This window comes from Mirounga leonina, unplaced genomic scaffold, assembly GCF_011800145.1.
Source record: "Mirounga leonina isolate KUSES-001 unplaced genomic scaffold, KU_Mleo_1.0 Mir_94, whole genome shotgun sequence".
In the NCBI taxonomy this organism is placed as follows: Eukaryota; Metazoa; Chordata; class Mammalia; order Carnivora; family Phocidae; genus Mirounga; species Mirounga leonina.
In genome coordinates, this window is record NW_023270855.1 from 38,274,598 (window position 1) to 38,295,719 (window position 21,122).

Sequence of the window (21,122 nt, forward strand, 5' to 3'; positions counted from 1 at the left end):
AGTTAGCAGGGGAGATCGACAGTTGAATGGGGGAGGAAAGTAAGGAGCCCCAGAGGAGAGGACACTTCTGTTCTATGAAGCAATGGTGAGGCCAGGCAGGACTGGGGGGTGAGGGCTGGGAGGGGAGGGGGCCAGAGAGCCCGCAGCATAGAAGCTGGGGAGCCTGTGGAGGGAGGACAGAACCATGGGGAGGCAGAAGAGAGAGAGAGGAGCACTCAGAGCACGGGGGAGTCAGCCCAGGGAGGACAGCAGGGTCAGGGAATCCTGGGACCCTCCTAGTATTTGGGCCCCTGTGGAGAGGTCAGGTTGCAGATGGCAGACCTAAGGTCACATACTTCTCAGAGACCCAGAGACCAAGACAGGGTGGCTCAGTGCTGGGCCTCGGGAGAGTAGACAGAGAGGAGGAATGGGAAGGCAGGGGCCAGGTCAGGGCCCACTGAGTGCAGTCGCTTTCCTGAGCACGTGTTCTGTGCTAGCCCCTTCCACCAGTTGCTTCTCGTTTAATCCTGACGCCAACCTGGCAGCGCCCCCCCCCTTTTTTTTTACACAGTCAATTGGCTAGATAGTAAGCAGAGACAGGACTTAAAGCCACATCTGTCTGGCTTTTGGCCACTCCTCCTTTTCAGGGGTGATGGGACCCTGTGCCCGTCTTCAGGACATGTGCATAAACACAGAGCACCTGCTTCGGAGCCCACCATGGCCTAGAGGTGGTGGTGCAGCGTCGTTCAAGGAGTGGAATGGGGCCTGTGTGCCAGGTGTCAGGGACCACGGAGTGCCGCACACCCGACAGCCCCTCCCCTGATCCCACTCTCCATCCCCCACTCTGCTCCCTTTCCTACTAGGGGCTCTTTCAGGCCGTGAGCCTGGGATTGGTGGTGTCCTGCCTTCAGGGACCTGACCTACACTTGAGTTGTGCCCTCTGCCCCAGCCTTCTGCCTCAGGCTGTGCGGTGGCTACGTTGGGAAGGGCGGATTGCACTTTGCTCTGGCCTCTGGCTCCGTCTGAGTTCCCTGCGTCCTACAGAAGCAAAAAGGTGGGCTGTCATGGAGCTGCACCTGAGCCACCCTCTGCAGGGCTCCCAGAGAACAGCTGCCGGGCTCCGGCGGGGAACAGACTTGTTTCCATGGGACTGGGCGCCTGGCTCCGTGTCCGTCTGTGGGCGACTCGGGGGCAGCGCCTTGTTTCTTGTGCACGGGTGTCCCGGGCCTTTTAGTTTGCCACCCCCCTCCCCACCCCCCCACCACCAAAACAAAAACAGGAATGAGTGGAACTGTGTCAGTCCCCACCTCGGAGTCGTCCCGGATGCACAGCCACATCCCCCTTGTCAGCAAATCCTGTTGGCTCACTGCTGAAGGTACGGGCCCCCACCTCTTGTCACTCACCCCCTCCTGCCACCACCTGGGCCGGGGGCCCACTCAACCATGGTTATTGTGGTGGCCTGATCTGCCCCCCTGCTCCCACCGTGCTGCCCTCCCGCCACTCTCTGCACAGCAGCTGTGGGCCACAGCCCCCCTGCCCCGTGGCTGCCCCCAGGTCACCCTGGCCACGAGGCCTGGGAGATCTGACCTCAGGCCCACATTCCTGCTGCTCACGGGCCCAGCCCTCCGCCTGAGGGCTCTTGTGCGGATGCCTGGGACTCTCCCCTCCTCTCCTTGGGTTTTGGCTCACCTTCCAGACCTCCTCCCAGACCTCTCTCCTTTCCCGCTTTCCAGTCGCAGTCGCCGCCTTGACACTCTCCAGGTATTCTCTCCCCTCTCCCTGCCCCGAGAATGCACGGAAGGCAAGGATTTTGTCTGTTTTGTCCCCTGAACGGGACCTGTCACAGCACAGACCCCTCGGTACAGCACAACTGTGTGGGTGAACAAAGTTTCCTGAGTTTTCCTGCCATGTCAGATCTGGAGGAGCTCTTTGAATGATTCTTCTGCTTTTAATTAAAGAATAAAAAGATTTTAGACACTGAAATAATCTAGGGAGAGGGGATGGCAGATGGACAGGAAGAAGGCAGGAGTCACACTCCTCTGTTTAGGAGAACCTGAAGACATTCTGAATCCCGTCTGAGGTGCTCCTGTGTGAGGTCATGCCTCAAGCACAGACCAGCACACGCACACATCCTTCTCCCTTCTTGTCCCAGAGCCCCCCGTGACCCACACCGTGTCCCCCATGTCCCACTTTGCTGTCTTAGCACAGGTCTCTGACGCAGGTGGTTTTTTGTTTTTAATTCTTTGAAATAAAAGCGATGTGAATATAGAAGAATGTTTTAAAACCATTCAGAATGATATAGGTCTACTCCCCTGAACCCTAATTCCTTTCATCAGAGGCAGCCCTTATTAATAGTCAGGTATCCTTCTAGGGAAAAAACACATGCATAACACCAATATAAATAGTTATCCTTTAAAAAAATGGATACGAACAGAACCATGGGAGGCATATTAATTCTGCAATTTGTTAATATAGTGTGGAAACCTTTCCACATGAGTCCATGCAGATGACCTTGTTGTTTCCAGTGACAGCCTAATGTTGCATCATACCGTGACAGGGATCCTCAGCCCCACGCTGACAGACATTGGTGTCTTTCTGGGTTTTGTTAGGGCAGTATTACCATGCCGAGCCCTGGGCTTCTTGGCGCGTGTTGCAATAATGCGTGTAGAACACACACCTGGCAGTGCCTTGCAGTTTAAAGGGGCCTGGGCGGGGCACCTGGGTGGCTCAAGTCGTTAGGCGTCTGCCTTCGGCTCAGGTCATGATCCCGGGGTCCTGGGATCGAGCCCCGCATCCGGCTCCCTGCTCAGCGGGAAGCCTGCTTCTCCCTCTCCCACTCCCCCTGCTTGTGTTCCCTCTCTCGCTGTCTCTCTCTCTGTCAAATAAATAAAATCTAAAAAAAAAAAAAAAGGGGGGGGGCCTGGGCACTGAAAATTTTGATTGATATTGCCAGATGGACCTCCGAATGGCTGTACTCGTGCATGCCGTTTACAGTATGTTTTCCTCCCAACTTTTTATTTCAAAAAAAAAAGCGTTAAACCTACAGAAAAGTTTAACTAGTCATTTAATGAATACTCAAATATCCTTCATCTCGGTTCTCCGATTATTATATTGCCCCATGTGTTAGTTTGCTGGGGCTGCCATACAGTACCACAGACTGGGTGGCTCGAACACCAGAACTTTCTTTTCTCACGGGTCTGGAGGCTGTAGGTCCCAGATCAAGGTGTGGGCAGGGTTGGATTCTTCCAGGTCCTTTCTCCCTCGGCTTGCAGATGACACCTTCTCACCTGGTGCTCACATGGTCGCCCGTCCATCTGTGTGGGTTCTGATCTCTTCTTATAAGGACACCAGCCATGCTGAATTAGGACCCACCCATATGACTTCATTTTACCTTAATTACCTCCGTAAAGACTTTGTCTCCAAACTACAGCCACATTCTGAGGTCCTGAGGGTTAAGACCATAACACCACATTTGCTTCTCTTTCTATATTATAGATCGTATTAATATAAATAATAGGTGTATTATATAATAGCTGATACTGTATTTATTACTTCTAATGTATTATACCATTTATCATATAGTTACTTTGTATAATTGTAATATATATTGTGTAGTTTTTTTCCCTAAACCAGTTGCAGGTGAATTGCAGCCACTGGTACTTCAGCATGTGTCTCCTCGGAATGAGGACGTTCTCCTCAGGTTGTGTTTATTTTGTGCTGACGGGGACAGATTCCCCTGAGGAGGCAGAAGCACCAATGTGTGTGACGGGGCTCTGGTCCTAACTGGGGCTTTCCCTCCAGATGGTTTTGTCCTGGCCCAGTTTCCTCTGCGTCTCCTTCCCAAGTGCCCCGTGAGACGTGCGTACTTGTGGGGAGGAGGCCCCCTGCCTTTGAGAACCATTTGGGCGAGCAGAACCTCTTGGCCCCACCTCCGGATCCTTTGACGCTGTTCATATTTTGGATCTGTGATATATCAACGGAATGACAGACCTCCTTACAGTTCCTCCTGCTTTTTGGTCAATCGAAATGTCTCTGAACACAAGACCTGTTTTGTTTCTGTATACAGACAGCTCTCGCTTTGCAAACTGCAGACAGCTTGTTTGCATTTAGAGAAGCAGGGTCCATCGATTTGGGCACCAAGGTCTGCCTCCCCGTCTCCTCCTCCTCCTCCTCCTGCACCCTCACTGGCAGCTCGGGGCTCTGCCAGAAGTCGGTTCTCGCCTCCTGCCCGTAGGAACGAGGCATCCTCTGTGGGCCTGCATTGGTGCATCTGTTCCTTGGTGCTTTTGTGAGGGGCAGCAGCTCTTTCAGGGCTTGTTTTTGTGGGTAGACTTGTGGAGACAGTCTGGTGGGGTTGCATCTGCAGACCCGAGGTGAGGGTGTCAGTCTGGGCAGTCCTCTGCCGTCTGAGGTCAGCCTGTGGCTGAAGGAGCACCCCACCCCCACTGGCTGAGCTGTAGCGGGGTGCCCCCTCTGCCTGGTACAGGGGCTCAGCCACCATTTTCTCCAGCCCCAGAAACCCACCATCTACATGATTCAGAGCCATTTGTCTAAAACACAGTTCCGACCATGTCTTTGACTCTGCCTAGCACTCTGTCCCGGCTTTCCCTTCCCTACGGGGTTCCTTCCAGACTCCTTAGCCTGGCATTCAAGACCTTCCGTCACGTGGCTCCTGCTCAGTTTGTCTGCCATGTTATGTCCCTGTCCTGTGAGCTTGTGTGTGCTCTGTACCGTACCCCCCCCCCCCCCGCCCAGTGCAGCCTGTCCTGACCCACGTCCTTGCAGGCAGCCGGGGGTGGTCCTTCTTCCCTTGTGCCCTCACCCTGCCTCAGACATACCTGTCCCCTGGCACTTGCCTCACTAGATGGTTACGGGCCTGCTCTCCTGCCGGACACCTGCTGTTGCCTTTGTCTCCTCAGTGCTGGGCTTGGAGTGGGTGCCGAGTCACTATTTGGGCGGGGTGGGTAGGGGGCTGAATGGACGTGTCATTGGGTGTGGAGCATATCCTGAAGCTGGAAGTAGTGCGTTCCACTTTTTGGGCTCCAGGCCCTCTCTGAGAGAACCTCGTCACAAAGGAGAAGAAAATAGTTTTCCACACACTGTGAGGTATCGTTCTTCCTAAGTGTCCAGTTCTGAAGAGGCTGTACTGGTCAGACCAGCAGCTCAGGGCCTCTGTGACCTTAGTGTATATTGTCACATGTTAAAAGAGCAGGGACCTTAACTCAGAGGGTCAGCCCCGAGTGTGCTGATAACCCTCCTTGTATGCATTTTGCTTTGCTGTCACTGTGGCAAGCCGCTGAGTGTGTGTGTTTTCTTCCAGTCAAGCGCTTCAGAGAACCAAAGCACGAGAGACGGCCGTGGAGGATATGGTGCGTATGTATATATTAACACCTTCCTACAATGCTGTGGATTCTTTGGGGTTTGCAGGGTGGGGGGCAATGGGAGCGATTCTGCATCGCATAAAGTGTCGGAATCCCTTAGTTGAATTAATCATCAGGAACTACATCTAATACGAAAGACTTCTAGAAGTTCCTCTAGATAATGTTGAGCTCTGCCTTTATTCTTTATTCTCTTTAATTATGTCTCCTTGTTGTTAGGTTGTGGGAAATCCTTGGGTTCTGTAGTCTGTGTGTGTAAGCAAAACATTCTCTAAATCTGGAGATGCGTCAGATACACCATGTGAATGCTCCTCTCCCCAAAACTCATCTTCCCTGGTCCTAGGATGACCCCATGGTGGCAGTTTGTCCTTCATAAAAGGGTGGTAGAACTTCAGACACCGCCTTCAAAGACAGAATTCCGGAAAAAGGCAGACCGCCAGCTCTTCAGGACAACATCATGTCCACAAGACGCGGACTCTCTCGGGTTGCCTTAGGCTTGCAGCTGTGCTAATAAAACAGCCATTTCCCCCTGCAGAGAAGACTTCAGATAAATCAGTGTGTTAAAGGCCCTTTACAGCATTTTGAGCATATGCTTGATTGATCTTCAGTGCATTATTTGTGAATGTTGAGGCTTATTTTTATTTTCCCCAATCAGTTTCTCTCGAATCTCGGTATCTGGCTTGGGCCGGGGGACCTGGGGAGGGTCTGGAATTGGGGCACTCTGTGGGACACACATTGCCCTTTGGGGACTTCTACTTTGCCATTATTTTAGGAAATGATTTTTAAGCTTCAGTCATAGGCTTGGTCTGGATAATCTCTAAGGTCCATTCAGTTCTGAGACCCCGTCCTGCTGTCCCGTGCCCATGTGCCCCTTCATGACCCCCTTCAGTGGTCCGGCCCAACCCTGAATGCCCAGCCTGGGAGGCCAGGAGAAATGGCCCCAATACAGAGGTTCCTCAGCCACAGACCACCAGCGGTCTCCAGGTGTGCATGGCAGACGAGAAACTTAAGGCCCCCTCCGGACAGGGCAGCAGAGTGTCCCCAGAACTAGCACCCTTGTTTCTTTTCTTTTTTGAAACTCCTGCCCAAGAGTTGGCAGACTACAGCCCACAGGCTGCTGTCCATTTTCTTAACTGAATTGTTAGAGGAATGGCGGGCTCTGTGGCCACTTTCACACGCAGTGGCAGGATGATGGGTTGCTGCGAGCCGAAGATATTTACCCTCTGACCCTTTACAGAAGAAGTTTGCCTGGCCCGATGTAGCACAGGGCTTAAATGGCAACAGCTGGAAGTCTCTGGGGCTTCAGCCGCGGGGCTGGATCTGTGCGTCTTGTTAGTCTTGCACAGACGGCCTTTAGCTCGGAGGGGCGTCCAGTGGGAGCTCTTTAAAATAGAGGCGCCTTCGACTTCGTCGAAAGCTGTGGTCAGCATTTCATTTTGAAATGACAAAAAGTGAAAAAGTAAACACCTAATTTAAACGTGTGTTTAATGTGTTTAAATATGTGTGGGTTTTTTTTTAAGATTTATTTATTTATTTGACAGAGAGAGAGACAGCGAGAGAGGGAACACAAGCAGGGGGAGTGGGAGAGGGAGAAGCAGGCCTCCCGCGGAGCAGGGAGCCTGATGCGGGGCTCGATCCCAGGACCCGGGGATCATGACCTGAGCCGAAGGCAGACGCTTAACGACTGAGCCACCCAGGCGCCCCTAAATGTGTGTTCTAAATCAGGGGCCTCTCAGGGAGCTCAGATGCAGTGTTGTTGAAGGTTTTGAAAGGTCGCTGAGGCGCCAAGGCTGAGTTAGTACCAACGCCCCAGAAAGAGGCGACTAGTAAAGGGAAGGTTGAGAGCTCCCGGTGGCTTTCTTCCTGTTTCAGACTTCTCATTTTCCCCAAATTGGATATAACCCTCCTGTCAGGATGGTAACAAGTGCTGCTCCTATTTCGTACAGGTTTTTAGACACTTCCAAACAAGCCATAGGAATGCTGTTCATCCACTTTGCAAATGTGTACCTAGCAGATCTCACTGAAGAGGACCCTTGTTCACTGTAAGTGGCCCGTATTCGAGGACAAACATCACCCACCCCTCTGCCGCGAATGTAGACTGGCCTTGCTTTCTGCCACCAGTCCTGTTCCCTCTAGCCTGGGGAGGGGGCAACCCCCGCTTTGTGCTCTGTGCTCCCCTGAGAGCCCGTCCTCTCTGTGCTGCCTGTGGGTTCACATACACAGCTGTCAGCTGCCTCTTAGGGCTTTGCCTGCTGCCAGTTGCCCTGTGCGCTGGCTCTCTGCTCATCCAAGCTCTGGCCCGTGGTGTTTTAGTAGCTTTATGCCTCCCGGCAGGGGTTGGCCCCTAGCGGGGCAGCATAGTGCCCTAAAGGAATATCTCTGCTAGAACAGGACACACGGGGGGCTTCTCTGGGGTGCCAGACACTCAGGGTCAAAGCCATTGTTGACCAGCATCGATCTCTTTGACCTGAAGATCATGGGTGGTTCTGGCTCATCACTGCAGTGTGCCTTCCACACAGCCCCCCACCCTGTGCAATCTGACCGAAACCCCAGATGGAGTGGAAAAGGAGGCTCACCTGCCCTATCCCAACTCCATCTCTTACCTTCCTGGCTCAGACTTGTTGCTCCAGTCATGCTGTGCTGGAGGCCTTCAACCCCACCAGCTGTCTCCTCTTTCTGTGCCTTTGCTCACGCTGCCCTCTGCCTGGAACACCCCCACCGCCGTCCTGCCCTGCCTTTGAGAGAACATGGCGGGGGCTCGTGAGTCCCTTGCCAAGAGGCTTCGTGTATATTTGAGATCATTTGGACTGGAAGATTCTTTTAAGCCTCCTTTTTTGGTGACTGTGCACATTTAGTCCAGGCCCAGATTTCAGAAGGAAGTTATGAAGTCTCCCTGCCCAGAGTCTTTCTCTGAGACCTGGAAAGGTTATGATCTGTTTGGGTGTTTGGGTGTAGTCCCAAAGTGGGGGACTGGAAGGAAAGGTGATCGTCCCGTAGGGGAGATGGTTGGGAGATGGTTGTCTTTCCAACTCTTGAGCCCCCAGCAGGCTGGAGTCATCCCCTGGTGAATTCGTCTTGATGTCCGGGATAGATGTCCGTCTTGTTGACCGGGATAGACTAAGAGGCAGGCTGGCGCCGGACGCACTAACCTCACTCCTGGTGCAGCCTCGGCCGTGTGGCTCCCCCCTGCAGCACCTCCGTTGCCCGGCTGCAAAAAGAAGATGATACAGCTTTAAGAAGGACGTTGGCAAACTGAATCACAGCAAGGATGGAGAAGGGGCTGTTGACAGATCTCGAGTGCTCAGCCTGGAGGAGAAAGGGCCCAAGGTGGAGCTTGGTATGGTGAAGGCACTTGGCTGAGAGGCCAGACTGAGCCCCACTTTGCTCCCCTGTCCTGTGTGTCCCGCCGCATGCCCAGGATTCCTGTGAAGGTTTCAGGAGTTGTTGAGTATAAGCACCACTGGAAACCATAGGCTCACGTCTTGGTGAGGGAGTTAACAGTTCAGCTGGAGGATGTTGTTAAAAGTTAGGAAAGGTGTGAGAGCCCCAGCAGTGGGTAGGAGAGCAGGTGGTGCTTGGGGAGTGGAGGGCACCCGGGCCCTGCCATCTTTTCCAGGTCCTGCTGTCCTGGCTTTGCCCTGTGACTTTTTACAGGTGGGGGATGGGCTGGGCTGGGCTGGCCTGGAGGCATCTTGGGAATCTGCAGACCGGAAGGGAAGCCAGCTTCAGCTCTGGGAGAGGAGAAACTTACAGAGAGGAAGAGCTGCCCCCTGTGGCTGCAGGGGTCCCCTGGGCTGGGGGCTCTGCTCCTTGTTCCATCCCGACAGCTTTGGGAGGGAGTTAAGCTTCTGTGACATCCAGGGTTCTGTGACTCTGAGGGGCCATGATTCAAACCACACATTTGTATAGTGCCTACTACGGGTAGGCGTTGTTCACACGTACTGACTCATTTGATCCTGATAACAGCCCTACAGTTTAGCCCTATAATTTGGTTATCGTCATTTTACAGCTTGGGGAACCGAGGCACAGAGAGAGGAGGGAACTTAAATTCACACGGCTTCATGGTGATGGAGCTGGGATCTGAAGCCGGCCAATCCGCCGGCCTCATCTGTATTGGGTAGAGAGCTTTCCGTCTTTAGCCCCAGGGCCTGGCGCACAGTCGGCATAAATATTTGGTGAGGGGATGAATGAACTGACGTGTGTCTGTCCGGTGTTCTTGTGGCTTCCAGGGCGAGCCTCAGCTGTGAGAACCACTTGAAACCAATTAGATGTACGCGTCTGAGAGCAGCTTAGGCGAGGGCCTGCTGAGAACTTGCAGACGTTGCCTTGGACGGCTGCTCTGCCTCGGTCTCTGGTCTGAGAGTGACCCCTTGTGATGTTAAGGAGGAAGGGCAGGCGGGAGACACCGCTGTCCGCCCTTCTGGTTTCCTGGCCCCGCCAGGGCACCATGGGGCCGTGAGCACCCGCCAAGCAGGACGTGCTCCCTCCCGTGTCAGTGTGTGCCTGGCACCAGAGCGTCGGTCTTTAGGTGGGGGCTGCGAGTCTGCATGAAATGTCTCCGGCCTCGGCAGCTGGAAAGCACCGCAGTTGGTCTGTGGCATCTGAAAGTATTTTGAGGGCTTTCTGAGCCACTTGGCGTCCCCGGGGGCCGGTACCTGACCCAGTGACGGCCTGTCTCCTACTTGGTCTGGAGCACTGGCGCGTGTGACCAGGGTGTCCGGCAAGATCCAGGGACAGGGCGCTCGAGGGAGGGCCTCTCCTTGGTGAGGGAGGAGGTGTGTGTCAGACACATGGAAACAGACCTTATGAGAACACAGGATTGAGGTGGGAGAGCTCTGCTGACCCCTCTCTCCTTCCATCATCCTGCCTTTTCCATGGGAGTAAAGCTCTCTCTAGAAATACGCTTGCCTCCATGGCAGGCTCTGAAACACAGGGATGAGCGAGAGCCCCGTGGCCCTGCCCTCTTTGGTCTAAGAAACCCCAGAAGCCGTGTCCTGAGCTGCCCTGGAGCAGTATTGGGGCTGAGGGTGTGAACAGCATCATGGAGCAGATTTCTTTTAATGAATTCAGTTCTGTTTCCCTCTTGACGTCCTTGCTGCTTCCAGGCACTGTGTCTTGTGTCAGGTCTTCATTTGGTGGGAGCGTTGGAGGTCTTTCAAGTTTCTTTGTCCCTTGTCCACTCCTCCCTCAAGTTCTTTGACCCGATGAGTGTCAGCACGCTATCATGGGTCCTGGGAGTGAGCCCCGCAGCCTCTTGCACGGGCCCCCCAGAACAGGCCGAAGTGCTGGGTCATCCGGCTTGAAGGTGGCCCTGGTAAGCACACAGGGCCGGGCTCAGGGGCCCTTGCTGCCCGGCTGGTGCTTCCTGACGGCGCTGCTATGCTGCTCTCCCAGGTACCTCATCAACTTCCTCCTGGACGCCACCGTGGGCATGCTGCTCATCTACGCGGGGGTGCGCGCCGTCAGCGTCTTGGTGGAGTGGCAGCAGTGGGAGTCCCTGCGATTTGGCGAATATGGTAATGTAGCGCGGACGTTGGGTGGGGGTCTGGGGGGGAGGGGCACTCTGCTCCTTGCCCCGGTCAGCTCTCCAGGCCAGTGGATTTGAAGGTTCCGGAGCCGGTTTCTGTCTCCTCTGTGTGGTGGTGGGGCTGGTTCTGGGGCCTGAACACCATGCCCCGGCTAGTGTCAGTGCCACCCATCTGAGGCGTGAAGATGTGCACACCACTGCCACTTGATGGCAGGAGCCCAGAGACCGGAGACACAGGGAGGTCCGCCGGAGGGCACCGGCGGCGCCCCCTGCAGGCTGTAAGGCTACCCCGCTCTGCCAGGCTTCTCACCGAGCCCACACGACCTGCCCCCCTTGTTAGAGAAATGGGGACGGCTCTCAGTTTGGGAGGAGGTCGGTAGGGAGGTGGCCCTCTTCTGCTGCGTGTCTGTGCTTGTCCTGTCATCGGGCCGTCTCGCTACAGGGGCTGTCCACCCCCACGCCAGGGCCAAGTCGCCTTACTGTCTCCTGACTGGAGGCTGGCTCCCCACCAGCATCGGGCGCGTGCAGTCACCAGGAACCATCCTCACTCGCCTTAAAACAGGTGACCTGTGACTGCTGGCTCATCTTAGACCCCCTCCCCTCTCCTCAGACCCCCAGGACAAGGGCCTGGTTAGGAAGCTGCCCTCCCACTCTGCGAGCACAAACGAATTGGCCCCTCACTTTGTATGCCCAGGGAAGCAGCTGGCTGTGGCCTGCACAAGGCTTCGGGAAGAGTGCCTTCCTCAGGCCTTGCCACACCAGGGTTAAGGGGCAACAGCAGGTCTCCCCCCCTCCTTCACGCCTGGCCCCTGCTGTCTGGGAGCAGGAGCTCCTGGTCTCAGTGGGAACAGCACCAGCGGGGCCGCAGCTACCTAGGGACACACAGGACAAGAGGGAAGGCATTCTGGATCTCCACTCCCCTTTCCTGGTCACACCTTCCACAGAGTTCATGGCTCTGGGCCTCAGGGCCGCCCCCTCCTCGATGACTGAAGACTCACAAGGCACTAACGTGTAGAAGGGGGGCCGATCCGTGGAGCCGGCTCTGTGAGCGCCTGGGTAGTTCAGAAACCTTAAGCAATTGTTTGTCTCTGTTGAGGGGAGATGAACTCAGGGGAGGGCTTTTCTTAGCCCCGTTACTTGATGCCTGATGAGTCACGGACTTTAGATAGCGTCCAGCACACGGTGTACGCTCCCGTGGCTTGAGGGAAGGCTTCTGAGAAGCCCCGAGTCATGACCCCTCCGCTTGGCGGACACACGTAGGTACCCAGACGGGTTGAGTGACGCGCAGCTGGGGGCGGGCGTGGCCTCTGCCACCACCTCCGAGGGCAGTGAGATCGTCCTGGGAGGCAGCGCCCTCGGCTCGGCTGTAGTGACCGGCGCTGCGGGACAGCCCCCCACAGCCAGTCGCGTGCCACCCGGCGACCCCCTTCCCACCCTCGTCTTCCCAGAGTCTTCAAACCAGGGCGTCTCCAGATGAGCATCCCGAGTCCTCCCTCCCCGGGCTGAGGGAGGACGGCGCACATCCTCTCTTACCGATTTCTGTTTCTCTCTGTGGTCGTGTGTCCTGTCGCTGCTGTAACAGATTTCCACAGAATTGGTGGCTTCGAACGACAGGTTTCTTACCTCATAGCTGTGTAGTTCAGACGTCCCACATGGGTCTCACTGGCTACAGTCAAGGTGTCAGCAGGAGTGGTTCCTTCTGGAGCCTCCGGGGGGGCATCCATGTCCTTGCCGTCTCCCGCTCCTACAGGCTGGTTGCCCTCCCTGCTTGTGGCCCCTCCGCCCCTGAGGGGCCGGCAGCCGGTCAGGCTCCTCTCACATGGTATCATGCTGACCTTCTAGCACCTCCTTCAGTGCCCTTGTGAGTCACTGGGCCCACGTGGATACTGCAGGATACTGTCCCTAGCTCAGAGGCGGCTGGTTGGCAGCCGTACTTCCCCTGGGCCACGTTACCTAACATATTCACAGGTTCCTGGGACTAGGATGTGGATGTCTCTGGGGCCATTATTCCACCTACCACACCTGTTAACTGGCCCATCTTCTTGAGGCAATATTTCCAGGTAGGCCCCAAAGCTCTCTTCTCGGCTAAGTGAAGGAGAGGGGCTTGTTTTCTAGGTGCTTCCTTTGTCCTTAGAGGAGAGGATAAACTTGGCAACAAGCACATGGGACTTGGGGAATAAGCCACACAGCCCTGAGGGGCGAGACAAGATCCAGGTGATAACTGTGCTTGCGGTTTGATGACCAGGCAGCTTTTCCCCCAGGGGAAGCCCTGAAAGCAGGTCTGTGTCCCGTGGGCGCCAGTGGTCTGTGGGCTTCGCTGCCTGCCCCTGTCCTAATGCTCCCTTCCTGAAGCCTTGGGAGACAGACATGTTCCGTCCATTTGTCCCCTATCCCTGTGATCTCTCCTGAGGAAGTTATTCAACAAACACAAAACACCCATCTGCCTGAGGTTGTCCAGTGTGGTAAGAAGCAAGACACATCGAGAATGCCTGGCGCATGTGTCCATGAACAGTGAGACAGTGGGGAACGTCTGAGAGGCTCTCCAAGGAAACAAACCTGAAAAGCAGACCGGCACACACGCTCATTCCAGCTGGGGCTGTCGGTGGTCCAGACGCAGAGGAGGAAGGGAGGGTGGGAACGCGTTTACAGGGGACTTTTCTTCTTTTTTCACCATGTTTTTTAGCTGTCTTATTAAAGCATATAAATGAAAGAAGCTGCGGCCATGGCCAAGCTGTGGTGCTGACACTCAGCAGTGTGGGGTCAATTCAGCGTCCGGGGGTGGGGGAGGGGCGGAAAGCCTGTCCCCCTCTGTCTGTCACTGCCAAGCTTACAGGCAGACGGAGCCAGCGCATGGAGCGAGCAAGTTTTCTTTTGACATGAAGTGTGGCCCCTTGGTCTGCTGACTTCAAACACGCCGGTCCACATTCGGAGATGTTTCCTACTAGTGCTTTCTGTCTATCTCCGATCTTTATGATTTTTAAGAAATATTTTGATCCGTTATTTCTGAGAACTTTTTTCAGTAAGGTCACGCAGTTGACTGAGGGGATTCCAGCGGTCCATTAAAAATCTAGCTGGAGAGATTGTGCTTCTGAAGGTGATTTTTTGGCTCAGATGTGTCTAATCCCAGAAGTGAAAGTAGGACGAGCTCAGAAGCAGCCCTGATGGCTCTCTGCATGCTTTCTGCGCCCTGCTCCTGAGGTTTTCCAGAAGAGGAACGGCTGGTGGTGTGTCCTTAACGCTGCATGAAGGTCTTCGCTTGCGCTTGCACCGCGCCCCGTTGGCAGGCTCTGGCTCGGCTGGGCCTGCTCTGGCATCTGTGCCTGCGCAGCCGTGGCCACGGAGACCTAGCATCGCACGAGAACCCAGAAGCCTCGCTATGGGCCAGGTTCTCGCCTCACAGCCCAGATGGGGGGGCCTTTGGCTCCCCTGAAATGCTGCCCTCCACCCCCTCTTCTGGCCAGCGATGCTCAGGCAACTCCAGCAGAGCCTCCAGAGCCAGCCCCGGTGGCTTCCCCCCCCAATCCGCGCCCCCCCCCCAGCTCTTCCCTAGGTCTCCACTTGGCATGTGTACCTCCCCAGGGGCCCATCCCATGGGTTCTGCCTGTCCCCAAGGATACAGCCCCGTCCCTGGGGCTAGTCCTCCAGCCTTCCTCTAGTCCTTTTTGAAACATTCTGGAGGCCCTCCAGGGCCTGCATGTGCCCCAGCGTGGACTGTTGCATTTCTCCATTTCTCAAGCACAGTGACTGATGGGGTCACAGATGGACCTTTGTCACGGCCCCAAGGCACAGCCCCTCCCTCCTGCCTCTCTGCCTGCTTTTCCCTCCCTGTTCCCAGCACAGCTGTTTGGGCTACCCCGTAGAGACAGAACCGAGATTCTTCCAGTACGAATTCCGCTTTCAGGGCTGAGGGCAGCAGGAGCAGCTGGGGAGGGTGGCTCGGGGCAGCAGACCGGCAGAGAGGAGGTTTGCTGCCTTCATAGTCACACACGGTCAGGTAGCCCATGGATGGAAGAAAGGATGGATAGCGCCACAGTCACTGGAAAAATCAACAACGGATAATAATAGCAATCTTGCTTCACACAGCTCTGCCGGGGACAGAAAGAGCCAGCTCTCTGAGCTCCAGCAGTGAGCACTTACTAACTTTAGTCTCCTTAATTATATCCTAGAATCTCTTGAAAGAAATGCCACTCTGGTATCTCCAAATTAGGAATTCTGTGATTTTGTCTAAAACACCCCCATGTGTCTGGTCGGGCTGAAGTGATTCTTGGTGCTTTGGGGGCTCATGAAGTGGCTTTAGAGCCAGGGTTCTGGTGGGGGCTCCCGGGAGCTGTGGGCATGGGTGGGACATGGGCTCAGATCCTGGCGTCTGGGCCCCGCGTGACTGCGAACCCACTGTCCCTGCAGGAGACCCTCTGCAGTGCGGAGCCTGGGTTGGGCAGTGTGCTCTTTACATCGTGATCATGATTTTTGAAAAGTCTGTCGTCTTCATCGTCCTCCTCATACTTCAATGGAAAAAGGTTTGCCTCTTGTCCCTTCTTTAGGAGCTCCTTGGGATGCCGAGCAAGACGGGACTTGTCCCCTACCACCCACATGCCCCAACCTTATTGGAAAACCAAATGTGTTCTTTGTTTTCCCTTTTTTTTTTTCCACCTCCACGAATGCGGTCTGGATTCTGTGTGCTGTGGCAGCCTTTCGGGAGCAGGAAGTTGTTTTTTCACTTAGCATCCGTCTATTTGAATCGTGCAAATGTCTGCCCTGCATTAAGCTTGGAGACACGTAAAGCCAGTGGAGATGAGTCTGCCCTCGGGCTGCTTCCTGGCTGACTCGGTCTTTAGGCTTCCCGCCTGTAACTGTCAGGAGGGTGTTCGCTCCATTTGCATCCTCACCCACCTCTCTTGGCCAGTGGTTTAATCAAGGCTTTGGGTGCCATAGGAGGTACCTGGTCCCGCTGGCCACACGCTGTTCCCAGGGGTCCCTCGGCCCTGCCCTCTGGCCCCGGTGCTGTGTAGATAAGCCTCTACTGCCCAGTTCCCCCACGTGGCCACATGAAACCAGCCAAAGAGCCTTCGAATAGCTCAGAACTTGGCCTTCCTTTGGTGGTGGTGGTTTTTTTTTTTTTAAGATTTTATTGATTTATTTGAGAGAGAACACGAGCACAAGAGGGGGGAGGGGCAGAGGGAGAGAGACAAGCAGACTCCTTGCTGAGCAGGGAGCCGGAGGAGGGGGCTCAATCCCAGAACCCTGAGATCATGACCTGAGCCAAAGGCAGACACTTAACCAACTAAGCCACCCAGGCACCCCTCTTTTGGTTTTATTTGTGTCGGAGTTTTATTTTTCAAGAAAATAAACCAAGGCTTTTCAGAGCTGTTGTCCTTCAGGAGGTGGCTGGGGTGCAGGATTTCTGTTAGGAAGTGGCCTGGCGTCTCATTGCTAGTGTCTGTAATGAGCATCCACCGACCTCATTCCCTCCAGCTCCCCGAAGCCCCACCACCCCCACCCTCCGTGCCTCGTGGTGTGTGGGCCCTACTCTGCTCGGTGGTTGTAAGCCCACTATGTTTCCCAAGTCCACAGCACTGGGAAAGCTGCTAAAGCCCTAACTGCTCCAAGTGCTCTCCGAGGGGTCTGTCCCTTATTAGCAGTCACACCTAGGGACAGACCATGCAGCCCTGGGCGTGAGGCACTGTTCCCATCAGGGTTCTGGGGGAGTGTCATCTAAGCTAAGCCACCCTTCTCAGGGCCCCATGGGTGATGTGTGCTGTTACCCCCCTTTCCCCAGGCGCCTTCTCTGTGGTCTCTCCCTACCTCACAGAGTCTGCTTCTCTTTACAGGTGGCCCTATTGAATCCCATTGAAAACCCAGACCTGAAACTGGCCATCGTCATGCTGATCGTCCCCTTCTTTGTCAATGTCAGTGCCATGTTGCATTTTACCCCCATGTGCTCTCTGCCTTCCAGTGTCCTGTTCACAGTTCTGAGTCTGACAGACAAAGCCCCTTACAGCCTCCAGGCCCCTCCCCACCCCAGACCTGGAAATGGCAGGATTGCTTCCTCAGCAGTCAGATCCCTGATCCAGGCTCCCCGTGCAAGAGGGAGGGTCCTGGAAACTTTGTCTTGCCCTCCCTGCCAGGGGACCTCCTGCCCAGGAGGCCCTCCACTTGCACAACGAGCAACTTCTGGATCGGGATATTAGAAATTCACCCCTGTCTTATCCCTGACCCCAGAGCTCCAAGAGAAACTCATGAGCACACTGGCTAGAAGTTAGGAAATAGAAGGAACAATAAAGTTGCCTGGGGCTGACAGTCGTGGCAGAGTGGGCGGGCCAGCCTCTCAGCGCAGAAACCTTGCCAGCAGCTAGTCCCCATCAGTTACCAGCACTCAGGGTGAAGAGGGCCAGGATTTTCTTGCTGGCTGTCTGATAAGAAAGCAGAAGCAAAGGACGTGGAGGGTGGGAATCTCTTTGTACGCTTGTGAGAGAGCTGGGGGACTGGAGGAGGCTTTTCTTCCCCTTGTTCTGGACGCTGTAATCTGGAGCGGGTGGGAAGGATGGCGATGGGCTCTGCTGTGCTTTGACAGATGGCTTATCCCAGAGTAACATGCACGTTTCCTCCCCACAGGCTTTGATGTTTTGGGTAGTCGACAATTTCCTCATGAGAAAGGGGAGGACGAAAGCTAAACTAGAAGAAAGGGGAGCCAACCAGGACTCGAGGAACGGGAGCAAGGTCCGCTATCGAAGGGCTGCGTCCCACGAGGAGTCAGAGTCTGAGGTAGGGCCGAGCCCTCATGCCGCGCCCCGTCCTGAGGAGGTCCCTGGCCTCTGTTTGCATCTGGTCTTCCCAGCACTGGCCGGGGGGGAGGAAGAAGAGGCTGACAGCCTCCATCCAGCAAGGACCCATTCCTGTGGCCCCTGGCCTTCCCACGGCAGGGAGGTGGAGCACCCGATGGGGTAGCAGGAGCTCGCCTCCAACAGTCCGGACCTCCGTCAGTGGAGGAAGACAGGGAAGGGAGGGGCTGCCTTGTTCCAGGGAAGCTGGCAAGGACTGTCCTGGGCCTGATCGCAGACCTTTAAGCATTAAGGTGTTGCATTCCCTGCTCACCACTGCAGAGCAGCAGAGGTGTTGGCCAAGCCCACTAGAAACTTCTAAAACATAGGGGTAGCCAGACCTTCCGGGGAACCTCCCCTCCCCTCACTGTCAGGTTTCCTAGGTTTAAAGGTTTGGACTTCGGGGAGACTGGTGGTCACAGATAGGAGCATAGAGGCGAAGTGATGCTTCTGGGCAGCCTGCACCCCTCCATGCTACAGGGTGAGGGCTGCCCCCTGAGAGGCCTCGTCAGCTTTCTCAGTGTGCCCAGCTCTGCAGTGAGGGTAGGGCTGTGGAAGTGTCTTCCCCAAGAGACCTTCAGGCTGCATGAGGTGAAGGTGAGCGTCTGAAGAGCTCCTTCTAAGACGGTGTGATCCTTCTGACACTGAGGCGTTCCCAAAGCCCTGGGACGGTCTGTTTAACTCCTGGGGGCATCCTGGAGGGAGTTTTGGAAGCTGGCTAGAAGAGTAGGACAGAGGGTAAGCCCGTAGTTTCTCCAGGTGTCCCTAGGGTCTGGCATGGGGCCTGTCCTGTCGTAAGAGCCTGATAAACGTTAGATGAATGACAAGCAGCACCACAGGCAGAAGCAACCACTCAGGAGCAGTCGTGGTCACGCGGGTGGCCTCTGGGTCACACGAAACCCCTTGTGGCCAGAGCAGCGTGTGTCCCATAGGGTAGGATGGAATGACCTGGAATGAGGTGCAGGCGAAGGTCTCAGCCAGACGGGCAAGGTGCTTGGTGATGGGGGCATGTCTGGACGGGCAGTAGGGAGCCAGAGAGAAGGTATACTCAGGGAACCCCCCAAGGGAAGTGGTCCAGGGAGAGGCGACGCAGCTGTCCTGCCCTGGGAAGAATGAGCTCAGGGTGCACCGTCCCTGTGCTTCCCTGGTGCCGAGAGGCCTGAGGAGCCAGCAGGCGGCGTGGCAGGTGGGCAGGAAGGGACTGTTTGCCTGGATGCCCTTGCTCCACGGTGGGGTCATTCCAGACGCTCAGGAGCGTGCAGGGCTCGTCTGCACAAGCTGCAGAGTGGGTTCGGTGCACTGAGCGCGGTCTACCTCGTGTGTGCCCCACAGAGGTTCTCTTTTCCTTTTGAGGGGACTTTTCAGTTTGCTTCTGCTGTCTGTAGGGCACCTTCCAGGACCTGGGACGGCCTGTGTCCAGATTGGGCTTCTTTGCCAGGATGACCTTAGGGTGGGGGTCCTTGCCGAGTTTGCTCTGACCGGGGTTCCGTCCCAGCTGGAGGTTGGCTGCAGAAGCGAGGGGCGGCCTTGTCCGCTCGGCGCTGGCTTCGGGAGCCCGTGAATACACCGGGAGTAAGTGACATCTGCGCTGGTCTCGGGGCCTTCTAGACGGGTTAGCACCCCGGTGCCAGGGTGCAGGGAGGGCAGAGGAAGAAGGCCCAGCCGGTGGTGACTCAGGCCGTGCCTCTCCACCGCCCCAGATCCTGATCTCCGCCGACGACGAGATGGAGGAGTCTGACGTGGAGGAGGACCTGCGCCGACTGACCCCCCTGAAGCCTGCGAAGAAAAAGAAGCACCGCTTCGGGCTGCCTGTCTGACGCGCTCCTGTGCTGGGGTCAGGTGTGGGGGCCCCGCCAGGTCAGCAGGCGGTCGCTCCGCAGTGCCCTTCCTTCCCTCCTCTCTGCCCCTCCTCTTCTACCTCCAGTCCTCTCGCTGTCTCCGCCCGCTCCCAGACTGCTGTCACTTGCCAGAGGGAGGCCGGGCCAGCACCGAGGGGCTCCAGGCAGCCGGAGGTCCCCACTCAGTTGCACTACAAACACTGACCAAATATGCAAGCGAGGCATTTTGTGTGTCTGTCATTGTCCCAAACGATGTTGCGAGGGACCCCGAAGCCCCGTCCTGTGTCTGGCTGGGTGGCCTTGAGGAGGAAAACTGACGCGCACACAGACTGGGTAGAGCCTTTCCCCAAGGCTCTGGGAGTGTGAGGACGTAACACGTTTTGGGCTAAAAGTCACTCATTGACCAAGTTGGAACCGCAATGCTTTCTTACTCCAAATGGCTTTGTAACTACTGATTTCTAAAGCCAGTTTTATGAGCTGTCACAGTGTTAATGTTTTTTGAGTATGTGTTTATTTCCTATGGGACTAATGAGCAAAACATAGATTTTTAAGTCTTCCGTATGCTGTTGACTTTTATATTTTTAAGTTATATTTTCATACTATTGTATTTAAAAACTCTTTTTAATCCCCAAAGAAATGGGTTTGTCTGCCTTTCGTGGGATGTGAACTGGCGGGAAGAAGAAGTCGGGAGTTTTTGTATTCAGGATATTTTTAGGTAATCTGCGATGAGATGAGGTGAGTGGTCCCGGCAGGAAGGGAGAGGAGCCCTTGTCTGAAAGGGACGAACCCAGTGGCTCTGTAAAGGCCGGGCCTGAGCGGGGAGGCAGCTGGTCTGAAGGCCAGTCTGAGGCCGGGGGCACGTGGGTCCAGCCGCTTGGCTTTCTGCTGCCAGTTTAGAGGTCTTAGTTAAACGTGGCCAAGAGCAGAGCCTAGAGGTCTGTGTCTAGAGCAGCTGAGACCATAGAAGCCAGCCCTGTGTTCCCTGCCTCCGGTGCAAGGTGGAGCCTTTGGAACCAGCTGCTGGACCAGCCCCAGGAATTCCTCTCGGGCCGCCGTCTGTTTGTTGTCTTGGTGTTGTCTCCCTGTTTTGCACGACAGTCTGAGGAGCGCCTGCCCGACCCGGCCGTCCTGTTTTTCACGGCCTCAAAGCAGCAGGGCAGCCGGAGACGGGGCGGGTCGAGGTGCGAGAGCTGGCTGTCTGCATGCACGGGCAGGGGAGGTGCTTCGAAGCCCGGGTCCCCTCCCCGGGGAGTGGCCCTCACTCCTCAGTAGGGCCCCAGGCCCCTGTAGCTTTGGGAGTCTGCTGACCACAGCGGAGTGGGTTGGCCTGAGCGCTCGCCCTGCTGTGGGAGCATCACGGTGGGGCAGCCCGTGTTTTGTCGTGTTTGGGGAGCAAAGTGGTGGCTAGTGAGGGGTGGTTTTTCCTGTATCCTGAATTTCAATAAGGGCTGTAGTCTCTGAGCCACGGTCATAGAGCCAGCTGACCAGGGGATGGGTGTCTAATCGCAGAGAGCCTTGTGGTGTGTGGGCCTGGAGAGCGTGGCCTCGCAGGCTTGGCCTTTCTTTCCCTTCCTGTGTGTGT

The 21,122-nt window shown here is 55.6% G+C and overlaps 1 protein-coding gene across 1 annotated transcript in view; it reads left to right on the forward strand.

The window, feature by feature from the left end:
* Positions 1–19,760, forward strand: part of LOC118006010 (store-operated calcium entry regulator STIMATE) — a 48,242-nt gene extending 28,482 nt beyond the window's left edge. The window contains exons 2-8 of the mRNA XM_034998537.1: positions 5,300–5,348; positions 7,304–7,399; positions 10,752–10,873; positions 15,289–15,401; positions 16,713–16,790; positions 17,497–17,646; positions 19,403–19,760. Coding sequence (XP_034854428.1) covers positions 5,300–5,348; positions 7,304–7,399; positions 10,752–10,873; positions 15,289–15,401; positions 16,713–16,790; positions 17,497–17,646; positions 19,403–19,519 — 725 coding nt within the window. The 3' untranslated portion in view covers positions 19,520–19,760. The remainder of the gene's footprint in view (positions 1–5,299; positions 5,349–7,303; positions 7,400–10,751; positions 10,874–15,288; positions 15,402–16,712; positions 16,791–17,496; positions 17,647–19,402) is intronic.
* Positions 19,761–21,122: the final 1,362 nt, after the last annotated feature.